At 43.2% G+C, this 12,627-nt stretch overlaps 1 protein-coding gene across 1 annotated transcript; it reads right to left on the bottom strand.

The window, feature by feature from the left end:
* Positions 1–393: 393 nt before the first annotated feature.
* LOC126995064 (uncharacterized) lies at positions 394–2,548 on the bottom strand (the record flags this gene model as incomplete). Its single annotated transcript, XM_050854356.1, has 2 exons — positions 1,630–2,548; positions 394–1,505 (listed from the first exon to the last, which is right to left on the bottom strand). A coding segment is annotated over exon 2 (964 nt), but the record flags the coding sequence as incomplete, so codon positions are not given.
* Between the last annotated feature and the right edge of the window lie 10,079 nt (positions 2,549–12,627).

Raw genomic sequence — 12,627 nt, 5'->3', positions numbered from 1 at the left:
GTGGCTGTAATCGGGGACAGGGAGTTAGCCAACTGGATAGACAAGGGGGTGTGTCCAACTACTTTAAATGATGTGTCATCTAGTCCACTTAATTTTAGGCAGGGAGGTTCCAATACCAAGGTTGTCTTTGCGTCCAGAAGCTATACCACACACCTGGTGTGATTTTGTACCTGAGCCTATGTTATTGCGGGAGACGTGGCGCGCGAGGCTTCCCCCGACGAGGTACCTCCCCGGGGCCTCGCGCGGCAATCCTTGGTGTTATGGCCTGATGTCTTATGGTAGGAACAATATTGATTTGACTGTTGGGTGTTGCTGCCGTACCAGCAATTACTGTATGGTGTCCTGTGATTCTGCAGTTGTAACAATATTGAGTGTTATAGCCACGCCCGCGACCCCTGCCTCTATTGTAAGGGCGGCGGCTGCGGGTGGCAGAGCGGTTCCTAGGGGTCTGAGCTCCGGCCGGGGAGCGACTTTGGGGACGCCCCCTCTGAATTTTGACGCCCCTCACCGCTGAGGATGTGGGTTCTGTTGGTGGCTCTCGTCCCGACAGGGGACTGATGTGTTTGAAAAGGGTTCTACCTTTTGGTAGGGGTTCTTCCTTTTGTAACTCTTTGAAGAGTGTCTCCGTGCAATTGAGGAGAAAGATAAAGTATGAGAAAAGGCGGCACACATCCTCAAGGTTCATTTTCTCATCGGTAGTCCACGGGGAGTGACGGAATTGGGTTTCAAACTCTGTGAAGGCTCCACCCGCGACGCCTAAACAGTCATCCACTGCAATATTAGCCTTTATTTTGGGACGGTAGGTAGCCGCTAGGCGGAACAAGACTGACAGGGCACCCTGCTTGCATGTGGAGCCGAAATGGCTGATGAGATTTGCTTTCGCTTCATCATATGTTTCGGCTTTCTTGAATGCGTCACTTTTTATAATGGATTGAGCCCGACAAGGGCCCGTGTGGATGCTGTCGTAAAGGTGGGCCAATTTCTCCTTTTCATTTGTATATTGGAATTTGGTAAAAGCATCCTCTACCCTCTGAAGGTGAGTTAGGAGGTCGGGGCCGGTCTCCTCTGAGCCCGTATATTTTGGATTTTTATCCTCGCCCCTTAAAATGACGTTTTGAGGTTTGTCACTCATGGTTGTGTCACTTTGGTGCTGTTCTGTCTGGGAAGAGGAAGTAGTCTGGGAAGGCTCTGGTGAAAAGTCTGAGGGGAGCTTCTTTGCAGGAGGTAATGGGGGTGCTGGGGGAATAGGTTTTGGATAAGCAGCTCCTGAACGGAGGACTGTGTGATGGGGATTACCAAACGTTAAACCGCTGAAGTCAGAGGATAGAGCCTCTTCCAATTTTCGATCCTGGGACATGGGGAGTTAGACGGGGGAGTCACTTAGCTGCGTCCGATGCATTTGTAAGGAGACCAGAGCAGGATGGTATGGCTGATGTATGGTGAGGGGGGAGACTGGGTCGCAGGAGATGTGGTTTAACTCACTTCTCTCTGCTCTCCGGCACAAGCTGGAATGTAGGGGAGATATTAGGACGTATATAAGGAAAATTATAGGAAGGGAAAATTTCAGTAAGATTAAAGGGAAGTTTATAGGAAGATTCGTAGGTAATCCGTAAGGAAATGGTAAGATACCTTGGGTGTGAAGCAGTCGTGAGTTCGCTTGAGGAAAGATTGGTTCGGTACAAGGGCATAAATGACTGGGATCAGCAGATGTGCAGATGGCGACACATATCACTGGGATCAGCAAGACGTGGCTGCCGCAGGCGAAAGAGGGGTAGGGCTGGTGAACGGGGAGGGGAGGAGCGCTGAAGGCGAACGGTATGGATTACAAGAGAGTAGGGATAGGAATTTAAATGTAATCCGTGTATGGGATTAAGAACAAATGAAGTGGCGATTATATTAGGGTAATTTAGTGGAGAATGGGAGACGAGGGTGAGAATGTTATTTGAAGTGGGGGGTTTCGACGGTACATGTACTAAATATGGAACAACGTTTCGTCTTACTTTAGTGATAGTGCAGGTGACAAACCAAAATTGTGCGGCGTGTTCCTCTAGCCGGGGGCGGGTGTTGCCGATGTTTTGATTGACGGCACGCTGAGGCAGACTGCTGACGCACTTGAATTGAGCTGCCTGGCCGCGGCTACTACCTTGTCACTACGAATATGGCTTCCTCTTCCTCCTCTTGTGACTGTGAAGATACAGGGTTGGGGGAGTTCGGCAGGGGTTAATCCCGTTAATTGAGGTGGGATTTTTGGGTAGACTGGTTACGGACGTTTGCTGAGTGGTGGCACAGATTGTTGTTTTGGTGATACAATGTAGGTGGGGACATGACGTAGGTGCAAGTACTAGCTATGGGGCTTGTAGTCGTCTCATAGGGAGTGTAGTAATCCCGTAATTGTAGAGAGGTTGTGCTTGAGTTCACACTGGTTCACTGAGTCGTTGCCACTAAGGAGTCACCACGTAATTTGAGGCGCTTTGTGTAGGCCAGTATTATTTTATGAGAAATCCTTTGTAATCGCTTTGTAATCGCTGCCACCAATATAAGTTTATAGGAGGTTTGGATTTAAAGTCTTTGCTTAAATTGTCCTTTTACTGGTTTTGTGGTTTACACGGAGCGTGTGATGCGAACTCTATCGAGACGAAATGATGACTGGCCCTCGGCAGCCGCACAAGCTATGTGCGTCATCGTTCGTTCATGAGGTTGCCTAGTCTAAGAGGATTTATACAGATAGAGGGAGAAGAAGTGGAAACGGATAGATATTTAGGATTAATATTTACATGTTTACATAATGGAGTTATTGTTATTTTACTATGTACTTTACTAGGCTATTTTTATATAAAAAAAAAAATACAATGAAGCAATTTCCGTATTCCAGCTACTCCCATTACCACCCCCCCCCCATTACCATCAACCTTATCCCCTTTTAATTATCACTACGCAGATTACTGACCCGATTTATTCCCTATTCGACACCTTAGATGAAGTATTCTCGAATTCCACCTATTCCCATTAGCCCCCCCATTACTTTTCATCCCCGCCCCCTTTAATTATCACCACGCAATTTATTGAACCTATTTACTCCCTATTCGACACCGAACATGACCTAATTACGAATTCCACTTAATCCCAATAGCCCCCTCCCCTTATCCTAACCCCCCTACCCCTCTGATCATCACCCCACAATTTATTGACCCTATTTACCCAGTATTCGACACCTCTCATGAACTATTTTTGAGTTTTACATACTCCCATTAGCCCCCTCAATTACCGTTAACCCCCGCCCACTTTAACTATCACCACGCAATTTACTGACCCCATTTACCCCTTATTCGATACCGAACATGACCTAATTACGAATTCTAACTACTCCCATTAGCCCCCCCCCCACATTATCATGAACCCCCGCGCTATCTAATTATCACCACGCAATTTACTGACCCCATTAACCCCCTACTCGACACCCCATATGACCTATTTCCGAATTCTAGCATCTAGATCTTCTTCCTCCTCTTGAGTCCTTATAACGGAGCTATGCACGGTAACCACTGCATCGCGGAACAAGGTCTTCTTCCTCTTCTTCTTTTGACCCATCAAACAACACCCAATCTTATGAATTGCTGTTTTTTTACTCTAACCTAACTCGTGAAATCGAGTTAGGTTAGACTAATGGAACAGAAATTCATACGTATGGGTGTTGTGTCGACGTGTATGGAAAATGTGATATTTCTCGCTTAGTTTTTAATCTGAACTTTGCAAAGGGTACCTAATCGATGCAGAAAACTCCGACGAATCGAATGGTACACTCAGAATTGCTCTAAGATAAAAACTAACGGATATATTTGCATATAACTATCAGGAATGTTCGGGGATTTTTTTGATTTACAGAAAAAACCGCTTTTATTCCTTTTTCTATTTCCCAGAGGCATTTCATCTTATGTAGAAAAGGATGAGAAAGCCGTTCATGGCCTGAAATCAACTACCCAGGCAAAATTAACGGTGTTTGGGGGTATGGTCACCTTTGCGAAAAACAAGAAAAGATGAATTTTATCGCTTAGTTTTTAGTATGAACCTTGAAATGGCACCTACCCCATGCATAAACATCCGCCGATTGAAATGGTACTTTCAGAATTGCTTTACGATGAACACTAATGGAGTTATTGTCATTTTACGATGTATTTTATTAGGCTATTTTTATATTAAAAACTAAAACGAAGTCATTTCCGTATTCCACCTACTCCCATTAGCCCCCCGCCCCATTACCATCAGCATCATCCCCCTTTAATTATCAGCACGCAAATTACTGACCCGATTTATTCCCTATTCGACACCTGACAAGACCTATTTCCGAATTCCACCAATTCCCATTAGCATCCTCCATTACTTTTCACCCCCGTCCCCTTTAATTACCACCACGCAATTTACTGACCTCATTTACTCACTATTCGACACCGAACGTGACCTAATTACGAATTTCATCTACTCCCAATACTTCCTTTTTTCTATTTCCCAGAGGCATTTCATCTTATGTAGAAAAGGGTGAGGAAGCCGTTCATGGCCTGAAATCAACGGCCCAGGCAAAATTAACGGTGTCTGGGGGTATGGTCCCCTTTGCGAATAAGAAAAGATGAATTTAATCGCTTAGTTTTTAGTATGAACTTTGAAATGGGCACCTACCCCATGCAGAAACGTCTGCCGAATCGAACGGTACTTTCAGAATTGCTTTAGGATGAACGCTAATAGAGTTATTGTTATTTTAAGATGTATTTTACTAGGCTATTTTTATATAAAAGAATAAAATTAAGTCATTTCCGTAGTCCACCTACTCCCATTTGACCCCACCCATTACCATAAACCTTATCCCTCTTTAATTATCACCACGTAAACTACCGACCCGATTTAATCCCTATTCGACACCTGACATGACATATTTTCGAGTTTCACCTACTCCCATTAGTCCCGCCCAAATTACCCTTAACCCTCGCCCCCTTTAATTATCACCACGCAATTTACTGACCCCATTTACCCCTTATTCGATACCGAACATGACCTAAATACGAATTCCAATTACTCCCATTAGCCCCCCCCATATTATCATGAGCCTCCGCCCCCTCTAATTATCACCACGCAATTTACTGACCCCATTAACCACCTACTCGACACCCCATATAACCTATTTCCGAATTCTAAAATCTAGACCTTCTTCTTCTTCTTGAGGCCTTATAACGGAGCTATGCACAGTAACCACTGCAAGGTCTTCTTCTTCTTCTTTTGACCCATCCCACAACACCCAATCTTATGAATTGCTGTTTTCTTACTCTAACCTAACTCGTGAAATCGAGTTAGGTTAGGCTAATGGAACGGCAATTCATAAGTATCGGTGTTGTGTCGATGTGTATGGAAAATGTGATATTTCTCGCTTAGTTTTTACTCTGTACTTTGGCACACTTAGAATTGCTCTAAGATAAAAACTAATGGGTATATTTGCATATAACTATCAGGAATGTTCGGGGATTTTTTTGATTTACAGAAAAAAACAACTTTTATTCCTTTTTCTATTTCCCAGAGGCATTTCATCTTATGTAGAAAACGATGAGGAAGCCGTTCATGGCCTGAAATCAACGCCCCAGGCAGAATTAACGGTGTTTGGGGGCATGGTCCCCTTTGCGAAAAAATAAGAAAAGATGAATTTTATCGGCTAGTTTTTAGTATGAACTTTGAAATGTGCACCTACCCCATGCAGAAACGTCCCCCGAATCAAATGATACTTTCAGAATTGCTTTACGATGAACACTAATGGAGTTATTGTCTTTTTACGATTTAATTTACTAGGCTATTTTTATATAAAAAAAAAAATGAAGCCATTTCCGTATTCCATCTACTCCCATTAGCCCCCCCCCCCCCCATTACCACCAACCTCATCACCCCCTAATTATCACCACGTAAATTACTGACGAGATTTAATCCCTATTCGACACCTGACATGACCTATTTTCGAACTCCACCCCATCCCATTAGCCCCCCCAATTACTTTTCACCCCCGCCCCCTTTAATTATCACCACGCAATTTACTGACCCCATTTACTCACTATTCGACACCGAACATGACCTAATTACGAATTCCACCTACTCCCAATAGCCCCCTCCCCTTATCTTAACCCCCCGCCCCCTCTGATCATCACCCCACATTTTACTGACCCCAATTACCCAGTAATCGACACCTCACATGACCTATTTTTGAGTTTTACTTACTCCCATTAGCACCCCCCAATTACCGTTAACCCCCGCCCCCTTTAATTATCACCACTCAATTTACTGACCCCATTTACCCTTTATTCGATACCGAGCATGACCTAATTACAAATTCCAACTACTCAAATTAGCACCCCCCACATTATCATGAACCCCCGCCCTATCTAATTATCACCACGCAATTTACTGACCCCATTAACCCTCTACTCGACACCCCATATGACCTATTTCCGAATTGTAGCATCTAGATATTCTTTCTCTTCTTGAGGCCTTATAACGGAGCTTTGCACGGTAACCACTGCATCGCTGAGCAAGATCTTCTTCCTCTTCTTCTTTTGACCCATCACACAACACCCAATCTTATGAATTGCTGTTTTCTTACTCTAACGTTGTTGGTGGTAGCGAGTGTTCTAAGTGCTAATCGGTTCACGGATAGAGAAAGTCATATCCGCCAGGGTTACTTTATTGGACAAAATATACACAGCTCATTACGAAAAGGACAACACATAGGATAGGTGTTTGTTTGTGTATGCGTTTGTGTGAATGTTGTTTGTGTAGATTAACATTTAAGTGTTGGTGTATGTGTGGAACAATGTGTAACGGTGGACAACACAAGGACATAGACGGACAGTCAAAGGTAAACGAGTACAAGGAAAGTTAACGATGAAGACGCGACACGGACTGCGACAAGTACTGGCGATGAACATTTAACATGAAAACACTGATAATCTTAGTCTGTGTTTGCAGCACCCCATTTTCTTGTCACTGAGGGGAAGGAACACGGAATGTGAGCGGTGACTTCTGCTACAGATTACTCCCCCCCCAGTGACGAGGAAGGAGGAACGAAATCTTCCCAGACGGTGATGCGTTGCGATGAGTAGCGTTGTGCGATGAGTTGCGCTGAGTAGTTCAGCTACGGTGAGTCGAGCTGGGGCGAGTAGTGCAGTGACAACAGCTACAGTGAGTCGAGCTGGAGTGAGTAATGCGGTGACAACAGCTACGGTGAATCGAGCTGGAGTGAGTAATGCGGTGACAACAGCTACAGTGAGTCGAGCTGGAGTGAGTAATGCGGTGACAACAGCTACAACGTAACTCGTGAAATCGAGTTAGGTTAGGCTAATGGAACAGCAATCCATAAGTATGGGTGTTGTGTCGACGTGTATGGAAAATGTGATATTTCTCGCTTAGTTTTTACTCTGAACTTTGCAAAGCGTACGTAATCGATGCTGAAAACTCCGACGAATCGAATGGTACACTCTGAATTGCTTTAAGATAAAAACTAACGGTATATTTGCATATAACTATCAGGAATGTTCGGGGATTTTTTTGTTTTACAGAAAAAAACTGCTTTTATTCCTTATTCTATTTCCCAGAGGCATTTCATCTTATGTAGAAAAGGATGAGGAAGCCGTTCATGGCCTGAAATCAACGCCCCAGGCAAAATTAACGGTGTTAGAGGGTGTGGTCCCCTCTGCGAAAAACAAGAAAAGGTGAGTTTTATCGCTTACTTTTTAGTATGAACTTTGAAATGGGCACCTACCCCATGCAGAAACGTCCGCCGAATCGAACGGTACTTTCAGAATTGTTTTACGATGAACACTAATGGAGTTATTGTCATTTTACGATGTATTTTATTAGGCTATTTTTATATTAAAAAATAAAACGAAGTCATTTCCGTATTCCACCTACTCCCATTAGCCCCCCCCCCCCCCCCATTACCATCAACCTCATCCCCCTTTAATTAACACCACGTAAATTACTGACCCGATTTAATCCCTACTCGACACCTGACATGACCTATTTTCGAATTCCACCTATTCCCTTTAGTCCCCAAATTACCTATCATTCCCACCCCCTTTAATTATCACCACGCAATTTACTGACCCCATTTACTAACTATTCGACACCGAACATGAACTAATTACGAATTCCACCTACTCCCAATAGCCCCCTCCCCTTATCTTAACCCCCCTACCCCTCTGATCATCACCCCACAATATACTGACCCAATTTAACGAGTATTCGACACCTTGCATTACCTATTTTCGACTTATACATACTCCCATTAGCACCCCCCAATTACCGTTAACCCCCGCCCCCTTTAATTATCACCATGCAATTTACTGACCCCATTTACCCTTTATTCGATACCGAACATGACCTAATTACGAATTCCAACTACTCCCATTAGCCCCCCCCCCACATTATCATGAACTCCCGCGCTATCTAGTTATCACCACGCAATTTACTGACCCCATTAACCCCCTACTCGACACCCCATATGACCTATCTCCGAATTCTAGCATCTAGATCTTCTTTCTCTTCTTGAGGCCTTATAACGGAGCTATGCACGGTAACCACTGCATCGCGAAGCAAGGTCTTCTTCCTCTTCTTCTTTTGACCCATCACACAGCACCCAATCTTATGAATTGCTTTTTTCTTACTCTAACGTAACTTGTGAAATCGAGTTAGGCTAGGCTAATGGAACAGCAATCCATAAGTATGGGTGTTGTGTCGAAGTGTATGGAAAATGTGATATTTCTCGTTAAGTTTTAACACTGAACTTTGCAAAGCGTACGTAATCGATGCTGAAAACTCCGACGAATCGAATGGTACACTCAGAATTGCTTTAAGATAAAAACTAACGGATATATTTGCATATAACTATAAGGAATGTTCGGGGATTTTTTTGTTTTACAGAAAAAAACTGCTTTTATTCCTTATTCTATTTCCCAGAGATTTCATCTTATGTAGAAAAGGATGAGGAAGCCGTTCATGGCCTGAAATCAACGCCCCAGGCAAAATTAACGGTGTTTGGGGGTGTGGTCCCCTCTGCGAAAAACAAGAAAAGATAAGTTTTATCGCTTACTTTTTAGTATGAACTTTGAAATGAGCACCCACCCCATGCAGAAACGTCCGCCGAATCGAACGGTACTTTCAGAATTGCCTTACGATGAACACTAATGGAGTTATTGTCATTTTACTATGTATTTTATTAGGCTATTTTTTCTTTAAAAAAAATAAAATGAAGTAATTTCCGTATTTCACCTACTCCCATTAACCCCCCTCCTTTTCCCATCAACCTCATCCCCTTTTAATTAACACCACGTAAATTACTGACCCGATTTAATCCCAACTTGACACCTGACATGACCTATATTCGAATTCCACCTATTCCTCTTAGCCCCCAAATTACTTTTCATTCCCACCCCCTTTAATTATCACCACGCAGTTTACTGACCCCATTTACTCCCTATTCGACACCGAACATGACATAATTACGAATTCCACCTACTCCAAATAGCCCCCTCCCCCCTTACCCTAACCCTCCGCCCCCTCTGATTATCACCACGCAATTTACTGACCCCATTTAACCAGTATTCGACACCTCACATGACCTCTTTTCGAGTTTTACCTACTCCCATTAGCCCCCCCCCCCCCCATTACCGTTAACCACGCCCCCTTTAAATATCACCATGCAATTTACTGACCTAATTTACCCCTTATTTGATACCGAACATGACCTAATTACGAATTCCACCTACTCCTATTAACCCCCCCCCACATTATCATGAACCTCCGCCCCCTCTAATTATCACAACGCAATTTACTGACCCCATTTACCCCTTATTCGATACCGAACATGACCTAATTACGAATTCCACCAACGCACATTAGCCCCCCCCCACATTATCATGAACCCCCATCCCCTCTAATTATTACCACGCAATTTACTGACCCCATTAATCCCCTACTCGACACCCCATATGACCTATTTCCGAATTCTAGCATCTAGATCTTCCTCCTCTTGAGTCGTTATAACGGAGCTATGCACGGTAACCACTGCATCGCGAAACAAGGTCTTCTTCCTCTTCTTCTTTTGACCCTTCAAACAACACCCAATCTTATGAATTGCTGTTTTCTTACTCTAACGTAACTCGTGATATCGAGTTAGGTTAGGCTAATGGAACAGAAATTCATAAGTATGCATGTTGTGTCGACGTGTATGGAAAATGTGATATTCTCGGTTAGTTTTTACTCTGAACTTTGCAAAGGGTACCTAATCGATGCAGAAAACTTCGACGAATCAAATGGTACACTCAGAATTGCTCTAAGATAAAAAGTAACGGGTATATTTGCATATAGCTATCAGGAATGTTCGTGGATTTTTTTTGATTTATAGAAAAAAAACGCTTTTATTCCTTTTTCTATTTCCCAGAGGCATTTCATCTTATGTAGAAAAGGATGAGGAAGCCGTTCATGGCCTGAAATCAACGCCCCAGGCAAAATAAACGGTGTTTGGGGGTATGGTCCCCTTTGCGCAAAAGAACAAAAGATGAATTTTATCGCTTAGTTTTTAGTATGAACTTTGAAATGGGCACCTACTCCATGCAGAAACGTCCGCCGAGTCGAATCGTACTTTCAGAATTGCTTTACGATGAACGCTAATGGAGTTATTGTTATTTTACGATGTACTTTATTAGGCTTTTTTTATTTAAAAAAAAAATGAAGCCATCTCCGTATTCCACCTACTCCTATTAGCCCCCCCCCATTACCATCAACCTTATCCCCTTTTAATTATCACTACGCAAATTACTGACCCGATTTATTCCCTCTTCGACACGTGAGATGACCTATTTTCGAGCTCCACCTATTCCCATTAGCCCCCCCAATTACTTCTCACCCCTTGCCCTCTTTAATTATCACCACGCAATTTACTGACTACATATACTCACTATTCGACACCGAACATGACCTAATTACGAATTCCACCCACTCCCAATAGCACCCCCTCCTTACCCTAACCTCCCGCCCCCTCTGATTATAACCACGCAATTTACTGACCCCATTTAACCAGTATTCGACACCTCACATGACCTTTTTTCGGGTTTCACCTACTCCCATTAGTCCCCCCCCAATTACCGTTAACCCCCGCCCCTTTTAATTATCACCACGCAATTTACTGACCCCATTTACCCCTTTTTCGATTCCGAACATGACCTAACTACGAATTCCAATTACTCCCATTAACCCCCGCCACATTATAATGAAACTCCGCCCCCTCTAATTATCACCACGCAATTTACTAACCCCATTAACCCCCCCCTCGACACCCCATATGGCCTATATCCGAATTCTAAAATCTAGACCTTCTTCCTCTTCTTGAGTCCTTATAACGGAGTTATGCACAGTAACCACTGCATCGCGGAGCAAGGTCTTCTTCCTCTTCTTCTTTTGACCTATCCCACAACACCCAATCTTATGAATTGCTGTTTTCTTACTCTAACCTAAATCGTGAAGTCGAGTTATGTTAGACTAATAGAACAGCAATTCATATGTATGGATGTTGTGTCGACGTGTATGGAAAATGTGATATTTCTCGCTTAGTTTTTACTCTGAACTTTGCAAAGGGTACCTAATCGATGCAGAAAACTCCGACGAATCGAATGGTGCACTCAGAATTGCTCTAAGATAAAAAGTAACGGGTATATTTGCATATAACTATCAGGAATATTCGGGGATTTTTTTGATTTATAGAAAAAAACCGCTTTTATTCCTTTTTCTATTTCCCAGAGGCATTACATCTTATATAGAAAAAAATGAGGAAGTCGTTCATGGCCTGAAATCAACGACCCAGGCAAAATTAACGGTGTTTGGGGGTATGGTCCCCTTTGCGAAAAACAAGAAAAGATTAATTTTAACGCTTAGTTTTTAGTATAAACTTTGAAATGAGCACCTACCCCATGCAGAAACGTAAGCCGATTAAAATGGTACTTTCAGAATTGCTTTACAAAGAACGGTAATGGAGTTATTGTCATTTTTCGATGTATATCATGAGGCTATTTTTATAAAAATAAAATAAAATGAAGCCATTTCCGTATTCCACCTACTCCCATTAGCCCCCCCCCCCCCCCCATTATCATCAACCTCATCCCCCTTTAAGTATCACCACGCAAATTACTGACTAGATTTATTCCCTATTCGACACCTGACATGACCTATTTTCGAATTCCACCTATTCCCATTAGCCCCCACCATTACTTTTCACCACCGCCCCCTTTAATTATCACCTCGCAATTTACTGACCCCATTTACTCCCTATTCGACACCGAACATGACCTTATTACGAATTCCACCTACTCCCAATAGCCCCCTCCTTACCCTAACCCCCCGCCCCCTCTGATTATCACCACGCAATTTACTGACCCCATTTACCCAGTATTCGAAACCTCACATGACCTATTTTCGAGTTTCACCTACTCCCATTAGCACCCCCCAATTACCGTTAAACCCCGCCCCGTTTAATTATCACCACTCAATTTACTAACCCTATTTACCCTTTATTCGATACCGAGCATAACCTAATTACGAGTTCCAATT

This window comes from Eriocheir sinensis, unplaced genomic scaffold (genome assembly GCF_024679095.1).
Source record: "Eriocheir sinensis breed Jianghai 21 unplaced genomic scaffold, ASM2467909v1 Scaffold973, whole genome shotgun sequence".
Lineage (NCBI taxonomy): Eukaryota > Metazoa > Arthropoda > Malacostraca > Decapoda > Varunidae > Eriocheir > Eriocheir sinensis.
Note: the sequence above shows the minus strand (reverse complement) of the source record. Positions and strands in the feature narration are given on the sequence as shown.